The 23344-nt window shown below is 43.5% G+C and overlaps 1 protein-coding gene across 4 annotated transcripts; it reads right to left on the bottom strand.

The window, feature by feature from the left end:
• Positions 1–152: 152 nt before the first annotated feature.
• PNLDC1 (PARN like ribonuclease domain containing exonuclease 1) lies at positions 153–23344 on the bottom strand. 4 transcript variants are annotated; one of them, XM_043544289.1, is made up of 20 exons: positions 23192–23344; positions 20207–20264; positions 20004–20077; positions 17602–17635; positions 17323–17446; positions 16180–16263; positions 15494–15582; positions 15110–15210; positions 14421–14500; positions 13359–13373; positions 12113–12182; positions 11696–11781; positions 10258–10313; positions 4169–4233; positions 3655–3708; positions 3401–3434; positions 2510–2609; positions 1400–1575; positions 1125–1223; positions 153–589 (listed from the first exon to the last, which is right to left on the bottom strand). In XM_043544289.1, exons 1-20 carry the CDS (start codon positions 23265–23267, stop codon positions 517–519), a joined length of 1548 nt encoding a protein of 515 aa, XP_043400224.1. In that variant the 5' UTR covers positions 23268–23344; the 3' UTR covers positions 153–516. The 4 variants fall into 4 exon arrangements, with proteins under 4 accessions (XP_043400224.1, XP_043400222.1, XP_043400223.1 ...); XM_043544287.1 differs by having other exon boundaries at positions 13236–13373; positions 23192–23343; XM_043544288.1 differs by lacking the exon at positions 23192–23344 and adding an exon at positions 22533–22805 and having other exon boundaries at positions 13236–13373.

Raw genomic sequence — 23344 nt, 5'->3', positions numbered from 1 at the left:
AGTTTTGTCCTTTTCCATCTGGCAAACAGCAATAACCCCCCTTTCCCTCAGTTGAAATGGAATTAAAGTTAAAGTAGCTCTTCTATTTAACAATTTCCAAAAAACACAACATGAACCTGTGTACACCAGCCTTTTTAACAGCAACACAACACTTGGAATAGAACTGGTTTATTAATGTTGTTGAAGAATAAACGGGGAACAAGATAAAAGTCCCATCAAAACAGTGGATTCTCTGTTCCGCTTGCACCTGAAGAAGAGGTAGTACTTCTTTAATAAATATATTTAAAAAAAAAAAAAAAGAGGATTTTCCCCTTCAGATTTGATTCCTAAAACCTAACAGTCTCCTTAAACACAGATTTTTTTTGTGATTGAAGGCAAACAAAAAAACATTGTTAAATGCCTTTTACTGACCATCACTATATTAGCAATGTAAGGAAAAAAAAACACAACAGGCATCCTGGTGTAGAGCACAAAGATAGGAAAGATGTCCTTGAGATTTTTCCAGAAGATAATCTTTTACATGGCATACCATTGAGATCCTCCAAACACGAAGGCCAAAAGAGACCATGATGCCACAATCCCACAAATTCTGCAAGGGGAAGAAAGTTAAAATGTCATTAGGCTATTTCATAATCACACAACTAATCCCAAATGTAAAGTGAGACTACTCCCTGAGCTGGGTCAGAGCTAATATTCTCCCTCCATCTGCACCACTATATCACTGGATTAACAAAGCATAGGAATTTTAATCTGTAATTGCCCCTGATATTCCAGAATTGAACTTTCAACACAGCTTTACCCTTCCCCACACTTGGTATTCCAGTACTGGGCTTCAGAGATCAGCATCTGTCAATTATGGTTTGGTGATGGCCACAAGGAAACGTTTCCTTGGTGATCCAAGTCAAGATTGGAATCCAGAGGCGGAAGATCATTTACACAGTGACCATTCTAAACCACCGCATAAAGCCTGCTTCTGAATGACATGTTTTCATGATGGATCTACAGTGTAACGTTACTTAAAAGTAATTAACTGTTTCTCATACAAAGATGCAGGGCAAGCTAGTTCAGGGGGGAATATTATTCTTGACTCACAGCAGAAAGCACATGAGAGCATCGTCACTTACTGTAGCAAGCAGTTCACTTGTGGTGAGTGTCTCCAGTGGTGATAGAGTGAAATCCGCAGATTGGGGTGAGCTTTATAATCTCGCAGAACAACCCTGACACTAAGAAATAAATCATAATTACATTAGATACATCTTGCATGCGGCTCTTATTGCATTCTGAGGCTTGGGACATGAATCCCCTTAACTAAAAGTCAGCAGGACTGGAGTAAGAGGGCAAATAGGGGCAGCAGGGGGAGAGGATGAGAGGGTAAAGAATTAGAATTTTGATCACTTACTCCTTAAACTTATTGGAGAGCAACAGAAATTGGTTTTCGGTCAGTCGTCTGACATCAAACTTGCACAGAGCTTTTAATATTTGATAGATCTGTTCTTCATCCACCCCAGGCCACCCCCGAACACTGGCAATCAGAAGAGGTGGACGCTGGCTAGGGACATCTGTGCCAGAGAAATTCTGGAAAATGATGAAGTGAAATTAAGCCAGAGACTCTCAAATTTAATCCACATCTGACTGTGGAAATACTAAAAGTGTTATTTAAGATCATTAAACACAACAGGCAAAAAGTGACATAGTGACTAAGCAATACCCACCTGTACAATACAAGGAAGTATTTTTTCATCTTCGGGCTCTTGTGGGCATGAACCATGAGAGCAAAACTTAAGTCACCAGAATGCATGTGAAAACAAAAATTCAAGGCAACAACCTATCCTCTAACAAACTGTAGGAATCAGAAGCCTGGAAGTAGGGATATCTTAATACAGACGAGTACCTTTGCGTGCTTCCTGTATTTCCATCTCATTATAGGTGCTGAAATGGGGGAAAAGGCATCTTGGCTGCAGTTAAAAAGACTATGGGCTTGTCTTCATTATGGCACTAAATTGGTGACATGCAGTCAATGCCATGGCGTCAATTTAGCAGGTCTGGTGAAGATGCAGTAAGTCGATGGGAGAGCGGTCTCCCGTCAACATAATTAATCCACCTCAACGAGAGGCAGAAGCGACATCAACAGCACAGCATTTCCTGCTGACATAGCACGGTGTAGATACCGCGTTAAGTCGATGTAAATTACATCACTCAGGGGGTGGGGGGCAGTTTGTTTGTTTTTTTTACACCCAGAGCAATGTAACTTACTTCGACTTACGCAGTGGTGTAGACAAGGCCCCAGGCCATTTGTAACTGGTGACAAAATGAATATAAATAACAGGGTTAAAATTCAGCACAGCTGTTTTTTTTTTAAATGCTATTTGGACTGACACTGAGAAGTCACCCGCAGATGAAGATCCAGACACCAGCTGGCATTTTCTTTGCTGAGTGAGCAGATAGCCTACTACTATACACCTGGGGATTCAGATACAATGAGAGTAAACATGATGCACTTTAAACTCACGATTTTTGAAACGCCAGCTCGGATCAGATTCACTTGGTTCAGGTACTTGGTTAATGCACTGAGATATTGAGAGAAAGAGGGACCATTCTCCAGCGTGTCACTATGTAGGAAAACAAAATAAAAAAAATAATTCAGTTATCTATACTATAGGGAAACGGCACAGTACTACAGCTTTAAGGAACTCCTAGCTACAGCAGACCTTTAAGGGAACAGGAGCAGGGGAAGTATGAAGGATTTATTTATTTAAAATATGAATATAGTGCTGGTAAAAGGAAACAGATTAACAGTCTTGCAGTATGAACTCCTCTGTGTACAGAACAGATACAGCACATACAAGGCAAATCAAGCTTCCCCAGAACCCCCCTGCCAGTGTACCTCAATCATAACAGAGGGAAAGACCACATCTACTGGTGCAAGGATAGTGCTGTTTCAACACCCATTTAACACCCTTGTTATTCTCAACAGAAGCCAACAAGTGTACCAAACAGTGGAAAGGGGACAAACATTCACTAGGAACTTGACTGAAGCCATCAGTTCATTTCCCCACAACTGTCAGATGGTAAGACCATTTGGTCACAACCAGACTGAGCTGGATTTGAAACAATGACCAAAAGAAGGAATGATGCACAATTTCATTACCAGCCTCCCAGGCCATCAAACCCCGCAAGATTATTTTTTTAAACAAGGTTTCAGCCTTGAGACAAAAACTCTAACTTGCAGCTTTATAAAACAACAAGCTAATTACTTGGAGTAGTAGCATTTTGAATAATGTTTTATTCAAAAACCGGACAAAGTTGTTGAACAGAAAATAACAAGCTGACAGCTATTTTCTAAAAGAGCTATGACTGCAAGGTAATTCCCAAGGCAAAGAAGTTCATAAACACCACTCACCTGCCTAGGAGCAAGTGGGCTAATTTCAAAAGAACTAAAAGGAGGAACAATGAAGAGGTGACATTACAAGAGTGCAGAAGCAAAAGCTAAGCAAATGTTCAATTTTAAAGAACTATATATATGAATAATTTGGCAGTTTATCGTTAAGTAACGAGTACCTGTATTACCTACTATTGAATGAAAATGGTTACAGTGGAAGGAAAGCAATTCTTGAATTCTAAACAGTTACACCTTTAAGAAATGTCAGGTTTTACCTGATCCACAAAGAAATGCATCATAGGCCGCCTCATGGGGAGATTTCTTGTCAGCTAAGAGACAAAAAATGGAAAATAAATTAAAGCATCTCTAGAACACTGTGCAAACTACTTTGGGTCAAAATAATCCTTTTCTCACTAAGCATCAGATTACCCACAGTTTTCCTCTCTCATCTTTACACTTCTTACTATTTCTAACCCTCCCCCCTCACAGAATCCCTATACCCCTGCAGTCTCTGCTGCTCCTCAGGAGCTTTCAAAATGACACTACCAAGGAGGCAACAGTTAGACGAGTGGCTGAAGAAAAGATGGCATCACATTTAAAGGTTTATTAGAGCAAACTTCATTTATAAAAGGTCAGGACTGGAGTTAAAGGTGTGAATGGACAGGTTCCCCAGCACATGTTCATTTTGCCACTAACAGCTTCATTTCTGCCTTGCATTTGGATTCCCATGGAATAAAACAAAGACTCTTTATACAGAAATGAAAATTTGCTTCATTGCACAGAACATACCATATTTTGAACAGTCACTTGCATGGGCAATCACCGGACATGTGGGGTTGGTGGGATTTAGGTCACTGTTGAAGAAAATTTGAAGTGTAAATTTTCATTCTTCCCCTATGCCTGAGGGTGGGAGAAATTTTTCAGCAAACACTCTTGCCCTGTCAGAGTAATCCCTATGGCTTTCCATTTTTAACACAAATGCTAAAGAGATTTCTTAAAAGAAGTTTCTCTACCATTAAGGAATAAAATCATACCATTACAAAAGCGGTGCAAGCAACAATTTAACTGTTTAATTTTCACCACCAACAAAGGAAGTCATATGGCTCAAATCTCTGCAGGCTACTTTGAAAATTTATCCCAGAAGTTTCAAATCTTAGCTCTTGACTGATATTTGGGAGAAAAGAAACGTGGGGGGGGGGGGAAGAGCACATGGAATAGTCCAAAAGTACCAATTTGTGTCAGAGGGATCTGCATAAATCCACACACAGAGATTAGGAGCCAGGCAAGTTTGTGGCATGGAAACAAAGTATATGGAGTTCACAAATGTAGGAACCTTCTACCCTGCACAATACACCCGAAGCAGATTTGTGCTTGTGGCTGCCTCTTCTAGATTCAAGTATCCTAAAGGGTTTCTGCACATCTCCCCACTTTACCAATTTACAGATTCTTGTCCCTGGCCAAAGATTACAATAAAAATCAGAAGGGATTATAACCTCTTAACTAAAACTACTGCTGCTTCAGACCTTGAAGGCTGGTTCTTTTCCCTGCCCATTTGGCTGTGTGTATGTCCTCACTCCACACACTGGTCCAACAAGACAAGACTTCCACTGAGATCTAAAAGCAGGCTAGTTCAAAGTTCCCTCCCTCACTCCATGCTCCCAATACTGCAACTTGTATTTGGTAAAGACGGTTATATGCAGGGGAGACATCAGAAGGCAGCATAGAGAATCCTATTCCAGTTGTGAAAAAGATCCTTTAACATCTGACTGTGCAAGGAGAACATGAGTTTGGGCAGCAGGATTCTCCTAATCTGTTTTGAACTATAAAAAAAAAATAGCAGTCCCTACCCAAAGCCAATCACATTGCCTTTAATGGCTTCCCTTACATCAGTGACTGCAGAGACAAATAGGGACCCATGCAGCTGCATACGCGTGAATGCTCTCCTTACTGGAAACTAATTCCCACATGCTGCACTCTGTGTGTATCTGCTGATATTGTATACCCTACACAGAATGTGTTCAAGTGCAGCAGAATGTTTTACTTGCATACAAAAGTGTGAATAAGGATCAGTAAAAACAGACTAGTCCAAGGAGAGGTGCTGACTGACTGGCTCTGGAGGGAAGGCTGTTTTGATGTAGGGCTTTTGGAGAAGGCAATAAAGAGGGTAAAAATTAGGATTCTTGAAGTCACCCAGAACAAGAGTTCCCAACTTCCCAACAATTCTGGGCATCCACAGTTTGAAAAGACTACGAAAAAGCAGAACGTCTTAGGAAGAGAAGTTAGTGAGGTTAGTGTAATAAAAGGTGCCTGCCTGAGAGCACTCATATTCTCCATTTATCCACATAGCAGATCCAGTACAAACAGTAGCAACACAAGGCTCTCACCATATCTCCTGGCATGGTGTTTTGTCTGTGGAAGGAACACATCTATAGAAAAGGAGAATTATAGTGTCCAGTCCTTACACTCTACCCATTCTTCTAACAAGAGTGCCATTTGTAATGTGGACACCTGTCTGCTAAGAGCCAAACTGAGGGCTTGTCTCCACTTACTGGTGGATCGATGCTGCGGCGATCAATCCACCAGGGGTCGATTTAACACGTCTAGTGAAGACCCGCTAAATCGACTGCAGATCGCTCTCCTGTCGATTCCGGTACTCCATTGGAACGAGAAGAGTAAGGTGAGTTGATGGGAGAGCATCTCCAGTCAACATAGCATGGTGTGGACCCCACGGTAAGTAATCTAAGCTACATCGACTTCAGTTACACTACAAACGTAACTCAAATTACATAGCTTAGGTCAGCTTTCCCCCGTAGTGTAGACCTGTCCTGAGATTACAAATTTATTCCAGTTAAGACCCTGTGCAGCAGTGAGATAGTATTAAGTTACTGCCAATCCCAGCCCTAACCCAAATTCAAGATCAGGGAAATAATGGTAGAAAGCTTCAGAGCCCATTATCAATCCTCTAAACAATCCTATCCTCTAGAATTCAGCATACGACCTAGTTTGCCATATATGTTTCTACATCAGAATCTGAGCCAGTTTCCATCCTAATTTAATACTGGCTCAATAATTCAAACGGAGGCATTTTAAACAATTTACTGACTATTAACTTGATAGGTTTATAGGTAGTACTTCTTCCTCTGATATTAAAGCCAGGTTAGAAAGGAGGGAAACTGGTTGAACAATCTCAACCCAAGTGCAGCAGAAAAAAAAAAGTATAAAAATATTGCACGACTGACTTTTGAAATGTCCAAGATGAAAAGGAGTACTTGTGGCACTTTAGAGACTAACAAATTTATTTGAGCATAAGCTTTCGTGAGCTACAGCTCACTTCATCGGATGCATTCAGTGGAAAATACAGGTGGGAGATTTATATACATAGAGAACATGAAACAATGGGTGTTATCATACACGCTGTAACGAGAGTGATCACTTAAGGTGAGCTATTACCAGCAGGAGAGCGGGGGGGAAGGGGAACCTTTTCTAGTGATAATCAAGGTGGGCCATTTCCAGCAGTTGACAAGAACGTCTGAGGAACAGTGGGGGGTAGGGGGCAGAATAAACAAGGGGAAATAGTTTTACTTTGTGTAATGACCCATCTACTCCCAGTCTCTATTCAAGCCTCAGTTAATTCTATCCAGTTTGCAAATTAATTCCAATTCAGCAGTCTCTCGTTGGAGTCTGTTTTTGAAGTTTTTTTGTTGAAGAATTGCAACTTTTAGGTCTGTAATCGAGTGACCAAAGAGATTGAAGTATTCTCAGACTGGTTTTTGAATGTTATAATTCTTGACGTCTGATTTGTGTCCATTTATTCTTTTACGGAGAGACTGTCCAGTTTGACCAATGTACATAGCAGAGGGGCATTGCTGGCACATGATGACATATATCACATTGGTAGATGTGCAGGTGAACGAACCTCTGATAGTGTGGCTGATGTGATTAGGCCCTATGATGGTGTCCCCTGAATGGATATGTGGACACAGTTGGCAATGGGCTTTGTTGCAAGGATAGGTTCCTGGGTTAGTGGTTCTGTTGTGTGGTGTGTGGTTGCTGGTGAGTATTTGCTTCAGGTTGGGGGGCTGTCTGTAAGCAAGGACTGGCTTGTCTCCCAAGATCTGTGAGAGTGATGGGTCGTCTTTCAGGATAGGTTGTAGATCCTTGATGATGCGTTGGAGAGGTTTTAGTTGGGGGCTGAAGGTGATGGCTAGTGGCGTTGTGTTATTTTCTTTGTTGGGCCTGTCCTGTAGTAGGTGACTTCTGGGTACTCTTCTGGCTCTGTCAATCTATTTCTTCACTTCAGCAGGTGAGTATTGTAGTTGTAAGAATGCTTGATAGAGATCTTGTAGGTGTTTCTCTCTGTCTGAGGGGTTGGAGCAAATGTGGTTGTATCGTAGAGCTTGGCTGTAGACAATGGATTGTGTGGTGTGGTCTGGATGAAAGCTGGAGGCATGTAGGTAGGAATAGCAGTCAGTAGGTTTCCAGAACAGGGTGGTGTTTATGTGACCATTGCTTATTAGCACCGTAATGTCCAGGAAGTGGATCTCTTGTGTGGACTGGTCCAGGCTGAGGTTGATGGTGGGATGGAAATTGTTGAAATCACGGTGGAATTCCTCAAGGGCTTCTTTTCCATGGGTCCAGATGATGAAGATGTCATCAGTGTAGCGCAAGCAGAGTAGGGGCATTAGGGGACGAGAGCTGAGGAAGCGTTGTTCTAAGTCAGCCATAAAAATGTTGGCATACTGTGGGGCATTGCGGGTACCCATAGCAGTGCCGCTGATTTGAAGGTATACATTGTCCCCAAACGTGAAATAGTTATGGGTGAGGACAAAGTCACAAAGTTCAGCCACCAGGTTTGCCGTCACATTATCGGGGATACTGTTCCTGACGGCTTGTAGTCCATCTTTGTGTGGAATGTTGGTGTGGAGGGCTTCTACATCCATAGTGGCCAGGATGGTGTTTTCAGGAAGATCACCGATGGATTGTAGTTTCCTCAGGAAGTCAGTGGTGTCTCGAAGATAGCTGGGAGTGCTGGTAGCGTAGGGCCTGAGGAGGGAGTCTACATAGCCAGACAATCCTGCTGTCAGGGTGTCAATGCCTGAGATGATGGGGCGTCCAGGATTTCCAGATTTATGGATCTTGGATAGCAGACAGAATACCCCAGGTTGGGTTTCCAGGGGTGTGTCTGTGCGGATTTGTTCTTGTGCTTTTTCAGGGAGTTTCTTGAGCAAATGCTGTAGTTTCTTTTGGTAACCCTCAGTGGGATCAGAGGGTAATGGCTTGTAGAAAGTGGTGTTGGAGAGCTGCCTAGCAGCCTCTTGTTCATATTCCGACCTATTCATGATGACGACAGCACCTCCTTTGTCAGCCTTTTTGATTATGATGTCAGAGTTGTTTCTGAGGCTGTGGATGGCACTGTGTTCTGCACGGCTGAGGTTATGGGGCAAGTGATGCTGCTTTTCCACAATTTCAGCCTGTGCACGTCGGCAGAAGCACTCTATGTAGAAGTCCAGTCTGTTATTTTGACCTTCAGGAGCAGTCCACCCAGAATCCTATACCGGAAACCTACTGACCGCTATTCCTACCTACATGCCTCCAGCTTTCATCCAGACCACACCACACCACACGATCCATTGTCTACAGCCAAGCTCTATGATACAAGCGCATTTGCTCCAACCCCTCAGACAGAGAGAAACACCTACAAGATCTCTATCAAGCATTCTTACAACTACAATACCCACCTGCTGACGTGAAGAAACAGATTGACAGAGCCAGAAGAGTACCCAGAAGTCACCTACTACAGGACATGCCCAACAAAGAAAATAACACAACACCACTAGCCATCACCTTCAGCCCCCAACTAAAACCTCTCCAACACATCATCAAGGATCTACAACCTATCCTGAAGGACGACCCATCACTCTCACAGATCTTGGGAGACAGGCCAGTCCTTGCTTACAGACAGCCCCCCAACCTGAAGCAAATACTCACCAGCAACCACACAACAGAACCACTAACCCAGGAACCTATCCTTGCAACAAAGCCCGTTGCCAACTGTGTCCACATATCTATTCAGGGGACACCATCATAGGGCCTAATCACATCAGCCACACTATCAGAGGCTCGTTCACCTGTACATCTACCAATGTGATATATGCCATCATGTGCCAGCAATGCCCCTCTGCTATGTACATTGGTCAAACTGGACAGTCTCTCCGTAAAAGAATAAATGGACACAAATCAGACGTCAAGAATTATAACATTCAAAAACCAGTCTGAGAATACTTCAATCTCTTTGGTCACTCGATTACAGACCTAAAAGTTGCAATTCTTCAACAAAAAAACTTCAAAAACAGACTCCAACGAGAGACTGCTGAATTGGAACTAATTTGCAAACTGGATAGAATTAACTGAGGCTTGAATAGAGACTGGGAGTAGATGGGTCATTACACAAAGTAAAACTATTTCCCCTTGTTTATTCTGCCCCCTACCCCCCACTGTTCCTCAGACGTTCTTGTCAACTGCTGGAAATGGCCCACCTTGATTATCACTAGAAAAGGTTCCCCTTCCCCCCCGCTCTCCTGCTGGTAATAGCTCACCTTAAGTGATCACTCTCGTTACAGCGTGTATGATAACACCTATTGTTTCATGTTCTCTATGTATATAAATCTCCCACCTGTATTTTCCACTGAATGCATCCGATGAAGTGAGCTGTAGCTCACGAAAGCTTATGCTCAAATAAATTTGTTAGTCTCTAAGGTGCCACAAGTACTCCTTTTCTTTTTGCGAATACAGATTAACACGGCTGCTATTCTGAAACCTTCCCAAGATGATTCATGGACCAGCTGGTAGGGCTCAAATTCCCAGAATTCAATGCTCACCTGCACAGGATTTCATAAATTTCTAGGAGGTTAGATGCTCGTGGAAACTGAAATTCCTGTAAGAAAACAAGGCAAGATATTTCTGATGTGCTGTGATGTTTTGGAAGAAAGGAACCACAGGATCAGAAAACAAAGCAAAACAGTCAGACCATATAAAAAGTGCTGTGCAAGCTTCCTATCCGCACTGTTTTTCCCATAGTGCCCTTCAATGGGCAACTAACAACAGCAGGATTCAAGTCCTGGGATCCCACAGAACCAGGGTCTCAACGTCCTGTTCCACGGGCCATCTGCGGCCCAAGGACCTCCCCACTGCAGCCCGCGGAGGAGAGATGCAGGCAGACATGCTGCCGGCAGTACGCCGCCCACCGCAGCTCCCATTGGCTGGGGGAGAGGGACAGAGACACCATCATTAGTTGACCGGCAGAGCCAGCCATGAAGGCAGCATCACTTTTTTCCCCCACAATGTATATAAACAATTCAAAATACCGAACACAACTATCTGATGCATGTCTTGCTGCAATCCTGAAGGTTTCAACTGCTCAGTCCCTGAGGCCAAACATAAACAAACTGACAGAACTGAAGCGTTGCCTGGTGTCTGACAAACACTAAAAACTCTGGCAGGTGAAGAATTGTATAATGTTGTATGACAGTTTTATTATTTTTAAGAAATTCTAAATAAACAAATAAAATATAAAACATTTTCTTTTCTGAACACCATCTTCAGTGACATTATTGGCCCGCTGGGAGGATTTGAGGACTGGCACTGGCCCTAAGGTAAATTGAATCTGAGACCCCTGCCATAGAGTTTCTTCAGAAGAAGTAAACTCACTGCAGTACTCTTCACAATGTTAATTTAAAGATTAAGTTATGATGCTGTGATAGTCAACATCTGGAATATCAGTCCCTGGATGCCATCTTGCTTCCCTGATGGAAGGACTGGAAATTATCCTACCTGTTCAGTACTACCTTTAAATCCTCTTTCCCCTGGAGCTGTACTACCTCTTCTGCCGAGAAGGTGTTCTAAGCTCCAAGTGACAGCTGAGTTATGAAGTGTTACAACAGCAATTCCTAAAATCAATATTAATAGATACTGCACTCTCAACTCCTCCACCCTCAAACTCAGGAACCATATTCTGGCAATGGAACACAAGTCGTCTGGAAGTCAGTCAACTTCAGAGGGGTCACTCAGTGACAGGGCATATTCTATCCAGTGCCCCCAGCTTTTTATCCGTACTCAACTCCTGCAGAGTGACAACCAGGATCAGCATTCAAACCCCAAGTCCAAGCACTTGTACAACACACTACTGGTTTGGGTACCACCGCTTTAGTGCAACATTTAAAACTGGTCCCTGCTCTATAACCAGAGAGTGATCAGGACCTTCTTTCCATCTAAGTGTGAGGCAAGTTTTATTTCCCAAAACAAAATTCCATATCTTACCTTCCAGATGGATTTTGTTACATTCTTGGTGTCTATGAGGACAGGAAACAGGCTGTGAATGTTCCTTTTAAACTCCTCATAGCTTTCTGAAAGAAAAATAATAAAGAAGCAAACATTCAGAAAAAAATATTACAGAACTGAGAAAAAAGAAACTCAGCACTCTATGCAGTAAACAAAGTTTAAGTATCTTTCTGGTCTTTTGCCCCATGGGAGAACCACACTGGGAGCATTCCGGAGGGACCAGGTCCTGCCCTAGAGGTGGGGGAGCCAGTGCAGTTATCTAGCATCAACCCGGTCACACTATGCGGAGTAAATGATGATCACTGAACATTCATGCTGCATTTCTGCCCAACGATTGAAAAAGCTGCTTTGAGGAGAGATGCACCAGCATTTGAATGATGCTAAAGATTACGCTACCTGGGAGGGGCTTGTAAAACTTGTCATGAAGATGCAGAAGGTCCATGAGCATGTTGTGTCCCACCACTGGCTACGGGAAAAGACATAAAACAGTATCAGCATGTTCCTACAGAAGGTAGGTCAAGTAACCAACTTCAGACCTGTTCAATAGCCCAACTTCTTTACTACAGGGGTAACACCCATACAAGCCTCTTCACAAGCTACAAGGCCTAGAACAGCATCACAGTGAGGCCAATGCCATCCCCAGCTGGGTTTGCCCTCTAGTCTAAACCTTAGGGTGAGGGGGACATTTATTGGTAACATTTTGTTTAAAAGAGGTCTGAGGAACTAGGAAGGGGAGACAATAGCCTTTAAAAATCTTTCTGGGCCAGCTGGCCCAGAAAGATTATTTTGGTTGTCAGATCTACAAACTTATTCTGGGATCTGAGCACCCAGGTGGGGTCTTTCTGCCCTATACATCACCAAGGATAAAGTTTCTGAAATTGGATCTTATTCAACAATGCTGCTCGGAACACAGGAATTCCAATACTTGATCAGGCCATTGGTCCAAGTGGTGCAGTGTGCTGGCTCTCACAGTGGCCAGCACCAGATGTTTGAGAAAAATCTGCAAATGCACAATTATGTCAGAATGGAATAACCTACCTGCAGGAATGTATCTGACTAACTCCCAGATGGTGGCTTATGCCTTGAAATGTGACAGGTTTTATTACTTCTGAACTTTTGGATTTTTTTACAGATTGTTTGAAATGTACTAGTCAGAACAGAGCCTAGATTGCTCTCCCGCAGGCATGCTTGCTCTGCAGGGTATCAGGAATGCAACGCAGTAAAGTATGATTTTTAGATCAATAAAGTAAGAATATTTTAACAGAATACACTTACAAAGCACACCTGCTTACTTAACAGATCCGCTATGTTTAATAGCCATTTTTCTAGCCAAAATTACACTAAGTTGTTTTACTGACAGCTATGAAGGGGTTAACGAAGCCAGCCTGTGCAGCCACTCACTGCTTTGAATCTGTTTACTTAGCTCCATACAAAACATCTTGCATATTCCATCACCACCCTGCTACCATGGTAACAATCCAAGAATTCCAAAGGTGGGAATAGGGATGGTGAGTGTCACCTTCTTGGCTTCAACAAGGGTCTGGAAGAGGTTGGTGAAACCCCGGGCAGAGAGAAGAATGAGCTCCTTTCGGCAGCAGTCGTAAGAAGAGTTCTCCAGACACCAGCGATGCCGTGGACTCACCTTTTTCACCATCACCTGCAAGAAAAGAGTTACTACAACTCTGGAGAAATAACCTTGCACACATGCACACACACAATCAATATAAGCAGCTTGTCTGGTAGCCTGGTGTTAACGCTGAAAACAGGTTCAATTTTCAGACTCCCAAGGCTGTGGAGATAGCACTTCAATACAGAAGGTGAAGATGGTCTCTCTTCCGTCACTGAATGGCGATCAGCACCCAGTTGATAAATTAAAATAACTCTGAAGGGAGTTACTTCCAGGCCTCCTTGGCTAGAAGGATGGTGGCGATAAAATAGGTTGCCTGTTTCAGGATGCGAGTGGGTGGCTATGGAATTTAAGTGCTCTTAGCGCTAGTAATATATATTCGCCACACCAAAGTGCATCAATGCTGACTCTGAGGGCCCACACTTAGGTGTGAAATGGGAGCTCAGGAAATTTGTCCCATCTATAGCCTCTGTTTGAGAATAAGGGTGCTAGTTGCAATATTGATTTTTGTGGTACTTTTAAGCTTCTCCCTGGCATTTGGACTGAGACCACTTGTTTCCTGAATAGGCCATCCAATAGCCCTCATTTTTTATTCAGTAAAGAGCGTGCCAGATTCAAGCTGATGACCTAGATGCGAGAGGCTGTGTAACATTACTGTTATAACAAACCAGCAACAGAATGAGTGAAAGTCTCCAAAGCTAATACAAGGGACAGTTTAACAATGAAAAAGCAACTACCGAAGACCAAATGTTCGCTTTTGTGGATACATGAGGGACTGGATTTGAGAAGCCTGGAAATTCTGAGAGTCAATTCAGTCTTTGCCGAAGAGTGACCCTTCTGGAAGAGGAGGCTTTGGGATTGTGGGAGAAACAAAGGCCAAAGCTTCCCAACCCATGGGATCCCAGAAAAAGGAACCTGGTTCAGCCCCTTAGCACGGTTCCTTTGCAAGCTCCCTCCTCCTCCAGGAACCTTTCCATTAAAGCACAACCAAGATTTCAGAGTCCCAGCAGGAAGGACAGGCGCACACATATCTAAAACAGAAGTCCTACCCTCCAAAGGGCTTCATTTCCAACTTACCTTCTGATCTCCAAAAGGCTCTGTCCAAACATCTGGAATTGCCTGTCTCAGAATCAGCTGTATCTCAAATAGCTGAAAACCTGAGACCAGAAACCGAGAGAAAGATTTAAAGGTGGGGAAGAGTTTGCTTGGTAGAACAAGAATGTTTTTCAATGGAAGAATAAAATATCAGTGTGGAAACCAAGATAAAAATTAAATATTTAGGGCATACAACAATCCAGAAAAGAGGGCTGATGATCTGAGTCATCCCTATTTCAAATTATTTTAAAAATACCTTTGAATATATATCTTAGAACATTTCCATGCAAAGGGCACAAAATCGAGCCAGAAAACCTTACAACGAGGAAAGCTGTCAGACTTACTACTCCCAGCCCTGGAAAATCCACCTCAGTTCCAGAAACAGCCACTGATACCAACCTACCTCCAGAAAAAAAGCCCTTCCACAATAGAGCTCATCATAATGACAAAAGAGGAGCAACAGAGCAGAGAGATGAAAACACGATAGGAACCAGAAGACCTGGCAGCAGCAATGGTGGGCTGGGTATGTTTTTTTTAAAAGTGAAAAAGGAAGAGTGTTACAAGACAGGCAGCTATGTAAGTGGGCTGAACAAGCAGCAATCCCCATATATTCAGAAAAGGTACTGCAGCCACTGAGAAATCACAAATGAGGAAGGAATCCTATTTCATACCACTAATATTATGTAGAACCATAGAGTCTCCCTCTTCTGCTGATGGCACCCAGCATGTCACATCATCAATCACCTTTTTCACTTTATCCTTGTCCAAAGTGCTGAAATGAAAAGAAAAAAAGTGAGAAAGCTGCAAAAGCAGTGCCAAGCAAGACTCCACTTTAAAGAGGTGGCCCCCTTCCCTCCTGCTGTAGTCATTCTGTGGAGCAACCGACAGCACCATCCTGTGACCGTTCACCGGACTCTATATATTCCCCAAGGGAACAGAAATGGCAATGAGACATTCTCTGTTTCAGTATCCTACAAAATGTAAACTGAGTGAAAAGTGAAGGTGAAATACTAACAGAAGTCACTGGAGGAGCAATGGCTTTGGAAGAGCTTTACCTGCGAACTTTCCAGTTTCCAGCTAAGAGCCCTTGCTGAAGTTTCTTCTCCTGAACCTGATTCATATATGGGATTCCATCTTTCAGAAACTGAACAGAGGGGGAAAAGGGTTTATTTATCATAGGATTTTCTGGTGTTAAATTAGAAAAATAGTATAAAGTATTTATTTGTGAAATCTGTCATTTCTAATATGATGGCCTCCCCCCATTCCTTTCTCAAAATGCTTCCAAAATTTTCTAAAAAAGTCCAAAGTTCACCAGTAATCCAACTTGTATGCATATGCAGAGGTAGGGAAAGGTTTTATTTTAGGATTCCAAAGGGTTCACAGGTACAGAGAGGGAAAAACTGAATTATGAAAGACTGTGCATGAAAGATAAAATTGAAGTCCTGACCATTTGTGATTATTTAAGAGCCGACAGAAAAAGTACTCAGTGTCAGGATTCTAATCTAGGTTTTCAGGACAAATTCCAGCTCTTTAATTACATTCAATTTAATTAAATTCTCCAGCCATTTCAACTGCGTACTATTTTCTTCACTCCCTGCCACGAACTGTTGGATAGCGCTGCTGTATACTTATGGCACTACCTTCCACCTTGGAGATGGTGGAACATCACAGACAGGTAAAGTTATATTTAGCTAAGAGTTCAAGTTTCTTTGAGATTATCATATGATAATAAATTCAGTACCCATTTTCTTATCTGCGTACCCAAGCTTCCCACTCCTACACAGGGTCTTACGTCTTCTGTGCAACTGAGTATGCTGGACCACATCTAATAGCCAACGAAATGACACTTAAGACACAAAAACTCTACTTCAGTGTATGAGGCCTGGAGATATTCACCCATCATGCAGACCCCACCTGGATAGCGTGGTTTGCAGACTCAGTGAGAAATGGGAGAGTAGCATAGGCGTCGACTTCTGCTGGCACCGGTGGGTGCTCGACCCCAATCTGCCCCTTCCTGCCCTGCCCTGTCCCCATTCCAACCCCTTCCCCATAGTCCACGCTCCAACTTCGCCCCCTCCCTGTCCCTATTCCAACCCGTTCCCCAAATCCCCGCCCTGCCCCGTCTCTTCCCCTGAGCGTGCCACGTTCCCATTCCTCCCCCTCTCTCCTGGAGCTTGTTATGCAGCGAAACAGCTATTTTGCAGCGGCAAGCACTGGGAGGTAGCCGAAGAAACAGGGACATGGTGCACTCAGGGGAGAAGGCGGAGGTGAAGTGGGGCGGGGAGTGGGGAGTTGAGCTTGGCTGCCGGTGGGTGCAGAGCACCCACTAATTTTTCCCTATGGGTGCTCCAGCCCTGGAGCATCCACGGAGTCGGTGCCTATGGAGAGTAGGGAGGAAAGGAAGCACATGACCTACCATGTGCTTTATTTATTCAAAGGCTGGCTGTGCCGGGATACCAGTAAAGACAGGCATTTACCTCTCTGCTGATGAGGAGACAGGAAGTACATGGAGATGCCCTGTGGCCAGTGGCAGCTAAGGTTGGTGTCACAGGGCAGTAAGGAGGTGCCCAGTGACCAACTGCAACAATGTGAAGCAGCAGTACAGGGTCCACAGGGTTAGTTAGGGGTTCAATTTAGTAACCATTGCCAAAGATGTGGTTATTGCCCCCTGGTCATGGAACAGCTCAGTGTCCAAAGCCCTGTATTGCTACTGACACACAACAGAACAAACCCAACCCAAGTGTTCAAAGCAGCCATTGTACTGAAAAAGTAGCAAGCTGCTGCTTACACAAGGAATGCAGAGTTTTGGGGATATTTTTCCTTAATACTTCCCCATAACTACATAAGCCTCCTCTGCTCTAGTCACTTACAACAGAGAACATACCTTATTATAGTCAAAACCGTAATGCGTCAGGAACTGAATGCTAGATGCCTGGAAAGAGAATTCAGAGTCCATGACTCCAAATGTTGTGGGGAAGAGGAAGAAGTTATAGCAGCGTGCAACATACCTACAACGAAAAATAAAGATGCCTAAAACAGGATCACAAGGAACCATTGCACAGAGGAGCCTGAGAACCTCCAGCATGGAATCTCAACTGCATTATCTCTATTATAAGAGACAGCTATGAACTTATTTAGAAAGAATACTTTTTTTTTTACTTACTTGTTTGATTTTTCATTTGAAAATATAGACAACCCTGAAAGAAACAAACACAAACTGAAGTCTTAGTACTGAGAGCTGGGTGTTACTCCTTGGTCTCCTGTATACTGATATTGTGAAAATTAAATAGCGGATGCAGGAGTTCTCCTTGCTATGCCATTTTAGTCATATACTAAAGCTGCTGCGCTAGAATTTTACTAACCTCCAGATCACTGCCAGGTTACAAAGGGGTGGCATGAACATGGGTCCCCAGATAGTTAAACAGAAATAAGATTTTAGGGCTCAATGGGAAGACAAGTTAATCTTCAGTAAGAAGCAGCCCTTACTGAAAAGGTACTAAGCAACGGAAGAGAAAAGGAAAATTATTGAGCTACAACCATGCTGTAGCTTTACAAGCCTTTCTACTCTACATGCAGTGTTGTAACGAAGTCCCCCAACACTAACTGATCTCCTCAGACCACAATAAATGCTCTGATAATCTAAGACTTTAAAGGTGACCTGCAAACCATTTTTAAAGATGGAGTTTGGAACTTTAATTAATTTCATTATGAAACATACTCCCCTTCCAACACCCTAAAAACGAAGCATCCTAACTCTATTGTTTTTAAACATTAGAAATATAAATTCTTGTTTTCCCTTGGTATTGACGAAGTATGCCTCCTCTAAGGCATCTAACATCTCACAGTGTGACTAGAAAAGGTGGCTGAATCTATAGTAAAGACATTCTTAATTCAAAATATTAGTCATTGAAGTTAAATAGGTGTTAACCAAAAAAAATTACACCATCTAACTAAATATCTTAGTACTTCTAATTTTCTCAGCGTTCAGTCTCTTGTAGTGTCAGAATTTCACTAGTTTTTGAGTCAGAGTGTCTTTAGGCACAGGCAATCTAGACAAGTCCTGAATTTCTAATGTAAAAAGTAAGCAGAAAAACATTAAAAAGAGAGCAAGAAAACAAACCTTAAGATTTCTGTGTGTCATAAAAGAAATAAGGCACACGTACATTTTCTCCATTGCAGGTCACCTTTAAATTGCTTCAGGTACAGACATACCTGGGTCAACGTATACGGATGTTTAAATGGATGAGGACAAAAATGAAGCTCCTTCCAGAACACCACTCTACCTTTTCAGCCAGAAGGAGCTTCAGCAGGGAAGGTTCAAATATCTCCTTGGCATCCCTACATTGGTTCAAAACTCTCTGCAGCCCAGGAAACAGATGCAGAGATCATAATCTAGCTGGCCTTTATTTAGAGACATTGTCAAAAAAGTTGATACGTCCTCGTTTCTGTCTCCCCCAAATCAAACTGTGCTTAAAGCCAGTACCTCAGTCCTCAAGAGAAGCCCCTACAATAGCAACCTAAAATGCCAGAGGACAAAATGAAGCTTTAGAAAGCAGCATATTTCATTGTCTAACCTTAGAAAATATTATTTTCTCTAGCACCTTCCATTTGAGAATCTGAGTTATTTATTAACATTAACCTCACAAAACCCCGGTGAGCTAGGATTACTCCCATTTTACAGGGGAGACTATTAAGGCACAGAAAGGTTATATTTCTTGCTTACAGTCACATTGCAAGTCAATGAGAGAGTCTGGAACAGAACCTAGAATGACTGATTTCCATTACATTTTTCTTTAAAGATGACAGATACCTTAAGTGTTTTTTAAAATAAATTTGCAGCAATATAAAGTAGACTGAAAATTCTTGCATAGCCAACCTGACTTTAAACTACTTAAGATGTATGTATGTTGACCATAGGCGCCGACTCCGCGGGGTGCTCTGGGGCTGGAGCACCTACAGGGAAAAATTAATGGGTGCTCTGCACCCACCGGCAGCCAAGCTCCTCTCTCCACCCCCCCCCCCCCAAGTGCACCACGTCCCTGCTCCTCCGCCTACCTTTGAGTGTTTCCCGCCCGGCCACCACCAAACAGCTGTTTGGCAGCGTTAGCATGCTTCCGGATGGGGGGGGCGGGCGGCGGGGGAGGAGTGGGAACGTGGCGCACTCAGGGGAGGAGGCAAGGAAGAGGCAGGAATGGGGCGGGGACTTTGGGGAAGGAGTTGGAATGGGGATGGGAAAGAGGTGGGGCCTAAAGGAAGGGGTGGAGTGGGGGCAGGGCCAGGGGCAGAGTTGCAGGGGGTCGAGCCCACGGGAAAAAGGGGAAGTCGGCACCTATGATGCTGATAACATTATTCCTTAATAAAAAGGGATCTAGCATGGTGGACAACCAGTGCAAACACAGCAGACAAGCAAAAACAGAATTGCAAACCTTTATCCCTCTCAGAAAGTCCCACAATCCTCTAGTAGTAATATGTTAGCCAAATTCAACTAGTTTGTGAAATGCTAGTAAATACTTAGCAAGAAGTGGGATTTTATCTTTTCAGACAACAATGAACAAAAGATCTCACCGAGCTGATTGACCGTGAACTTCTGAACACTCCGTCTGGCCTTCAGATACCACTCAGCAGGTGAATCGAAGAGACTATTAAACAATCAGAGGTGGGGGGGGGGAGAAATACTCCCATGATGTACTGTTTTACTTTTTCATCGCAACTTCTACCATTATTTTAACTCACTAGATCATATGACATTTTGAATGTGACATCTTTACCTGGGCTGCTTGCCTTGTGGAAAGACTGAATGTAAACCTGTGAATTCCATATCGAACCCTGTAGAGACAGAACACAAAAAAAAGATTCCAAAATGTGAATCTGCCTTTCTGTAGCCTTTTGTACTAACGACAAATGGACAAAGGAGTGATCTAAGCTCCCAACATGGTACTAAGAAAATTAAATCCCCCCCAACTTTTCCCTTTAACCGATTAGTTATTCAGCCAGTCAGCAGTTGGGTAGGGAATTACTCCTTCAAAACAAAAAGTGTGCTTCACAGTTTGGACACTCATTTGAGGTTTACTTATCCCTGAATGTAGCATTAAGACACATAGTTGCATTAGACAGCATAGCATGTTAGGGCCAAAAGGAAAAAAAGTACAGTATGTTTAATCAGCACAACACAAGCTCACCAAGACCAGCAATGCAAACACGAGCTGGGCTCATTCTCCATGTGGGGTTCACTACCTTTCTCAGCCAAAATTGAAGCTTTATTTCTGGGAGCAGTCTAAAATACCAGTATATACATATTGTACATTTTTCTGTCTTTTCAATATTAATAGAACAATCTTATCTCTGCATAAATTAGAAGTACACACTCCTAATATGAAACTACTTTCACATACTCGTGAGATATAGTTTAGTTAGATGATTTTCTATACTATTCATCACTAGTGACAATCACTGACAGGAAAGATTGCAATCACATTGTCTATCTGAGGCGGCACAGCAGAGGCAAAGACCAGGGACAGGAAATGGACAATTAATAGTAATGCATTCTAGTGTTCATAGTTACAATTGAGGTTAAAATGTTATATGGATGGATAAGGCGCTCTCCTAGGCTAAGCCTACACCAGGAGCGCTTTGTTGATATAGCTATAGAAGTACACTATACTGGCAACACACCCCTAATGTAACATAGCTTATACTGGCAGAATGATGAGCTTATACCAGCCCCCGCCAGCAACGTACATATCTAACACAAACGCAGTTTTGCTGGTATAACTGTGTCTACGCTAGAGGCTTCTGCTAGCTCAGATACGTCAGCCAGAAACCGGAACTCATCACCCCTCTGACCAACATACCTCTGCCTGCAAAATTTTGTAGTGTAGACCTGGCCCTCGGCTCTCCATTCACCCCAGGCATCAGCACAGAGTACAAGTTGTTTGGATGCCTCAGCTGTAGCTGTACCATACTTTCCAATAATCTGAAGTTTAAGATTAACTTTGAACTTTAAAAAAAAAGATAACTACAACATCCTTGTAAGGGTGTATATTTTTACTTTTAAGTTACATATGTATTCTCCTCCCAACCTTACCTCCTGTTTAACAGTTATTGAATGGAAAGTAACTTGTGCTTCATTTATAGATCAGGGAAAAGGGGAACATTTCAAGGACAAGGGTGGAGAGAGTGGGAGAAAACAAACGACATTTTTTCCTGCTGTTTCAATGAAGTCACACAAATGAGGGTCATTCTTGTCAGTTGCCAGCTTGTGGAGATCAAGGAGTGACTGGTTCACATTCTTTTCCAGGTGCACACTAACTGTGATACGATTATATACACACTAATGATTATTAAAATCTTAAATAGAAAACTGGAAAAAACACCTAGGGTGGCTAGTCTACACTATAAAGTATAGCTATACTGGCAAATCCCTGCAGCAGAGATGCAGTTTATGCAAGCAAAAGAACTCCTTGTGCTGTTAAAGGCATTAAATCACCTCGCCAAATGACACGTCATGCCACAATAGTTATTTCACCGTGTGTGATTTTTTTCACATTCCTGACATAGCTATGGCAGCAAAGCTTGAGACACTCTGCTCTACCAGTTCTCTGAACAAAATAAGCTATGCCAGCAAAAGAACTCAGATACATAGCTACACTGGTAAATCTTTTATACTGCAGCCAAGGCTTAAGACTGAACTCCTTTTCCAATCCTTTGTTGTAATCATTCATGATGAAGAGGCAAAGTGAGATAGCAGAGATCACTGGAATTGGGATGGAAGGGGAAAAGAATTCTTAAGTCTTATAAAAATGATTCTTATTTGTTACCATGGTGCAATCCTTTCCCTACATGATTATAACTGGCTCTACCTACCTTTCAATACAAAACATGCACACACAAAAAAGATTAGATGAATAAAGGGGCAGTAGAGGCAGTTTTGCTTTAGTACTTTTCAGCTTCCTCTTTGACAGCACTTCTGTACCTTTCTAGAGGTGTCTCAGAGATTTTTCTATAGGCTTTCAGAAGGGAACCACACATCTTCATCAGCACCCAATTTTTTTTCCTTGATACCTACTGCACAAAGAGACCCAACTTTGTGCCTACCTCTTTCTGCAGTATGCAATGGAAATGGAAAAAATCCAGTTTCCCTTGTCACATTCGGCAGTAGAAGCATAGGTGCTGGAACCAGGGGTGCTGCTGCATCCCCTGGCCTGAAGTGGTTTCCATCAATGGTTCAGTGGCTCTCAGCACCCACTATACAAATTGTTCCAACACACAACACCCCTGAATGGAAGAGGGCTCGGGAAAAAATCGGGTGGGGGGGGGCAGAGACAGTATTTATCAACTGCGGGCCAAGCACCAGGAAAGGCCAATCCATTAGTCAGGACCCGATCTGGCAGCGGAGCTCAGCGGGGGCGCATCCCGCACGGCTTGGCGCCATGGGCCAGAGGCAAGTCACCAGGGGAGGTGATGCCTCTGGCGCTCCAGTCACGGCCCTGGCTCTCGGCTCTGACCCGTCAGGCGCGCCCAGCGCGGGGCTCGGACCGGGCTGCCCGAGTCACGCCGCCAGGAGCGCTCGCTCCCGCGGCCCAGTGTGAACAGCCACTTGCGCTCCGGGCAGCGAGCCCGGCGGCAGCTAGCAGGTGTGAGAGGTCCCACGTCTCCCCGCCCGCAGGGGGAGCAGGCGGCTGCCGGCCCGCGGTAAACGGCCGGGAGGGAGGGAGGGTCCGGCCCGCCGCCCTGCTCCAGGCGGGGCCCCTCACCCAGGAAGTCGCAGCCCAAGACCAGCGCCCGCAGGTGGGGCAGGCTCTGCGCGAACTGCCCGGTCCCCAGCTCCATGCCCGCCGCTCCCGCGCGAGGACCGAGCAGAAAAACCGGCGCTCTGGGGGGGAGTTCCAGGGCCGGAACTAGCGCCT

This window comes from Chelonia mydas, chromosome 3 (assembly GCF_015237465.2).
Source record: "Chelonia mydas isolate rCheMyd1 chromosome 3, rCheMyd1.pri.v2, whole genome shotgun sequence".
Classification (NCBI taxonomy): Eukaryota; Metazoa; Chordata; order Testudines; family Cheloniidae; genus Chelonia; species Chelonia mydas.
The sequence above is the reverse complement of the archived record's forward strand: the minus strand, read 5'-3'. Positions and strand labels throughout refer to the sequence as shown.

Coding starts and splice junctions, on each gene's coding strand:
- PNLDC1 (XM_043544287.1), bottom strand. CDS start 23,267: ATGGAGCTGGGGACCGGGCAGTTCGCGCAGAGCCTGCCCCACCTGCGG. Junction 15,211..15,493: donor GGAAACTGGAAAGTTCGCAG/GTAAAGCTCTTC, acceptor TTTTCATTTCAG/CACTTTGGACAAGGATAAAG. Junction 12,183..13,235: donor CCCTTGTTGAAGCCAAGAAG/GTGACACTCACC, acceptor CTTTTCCCGTAG/CCAGTGGTGGGACACAACAT.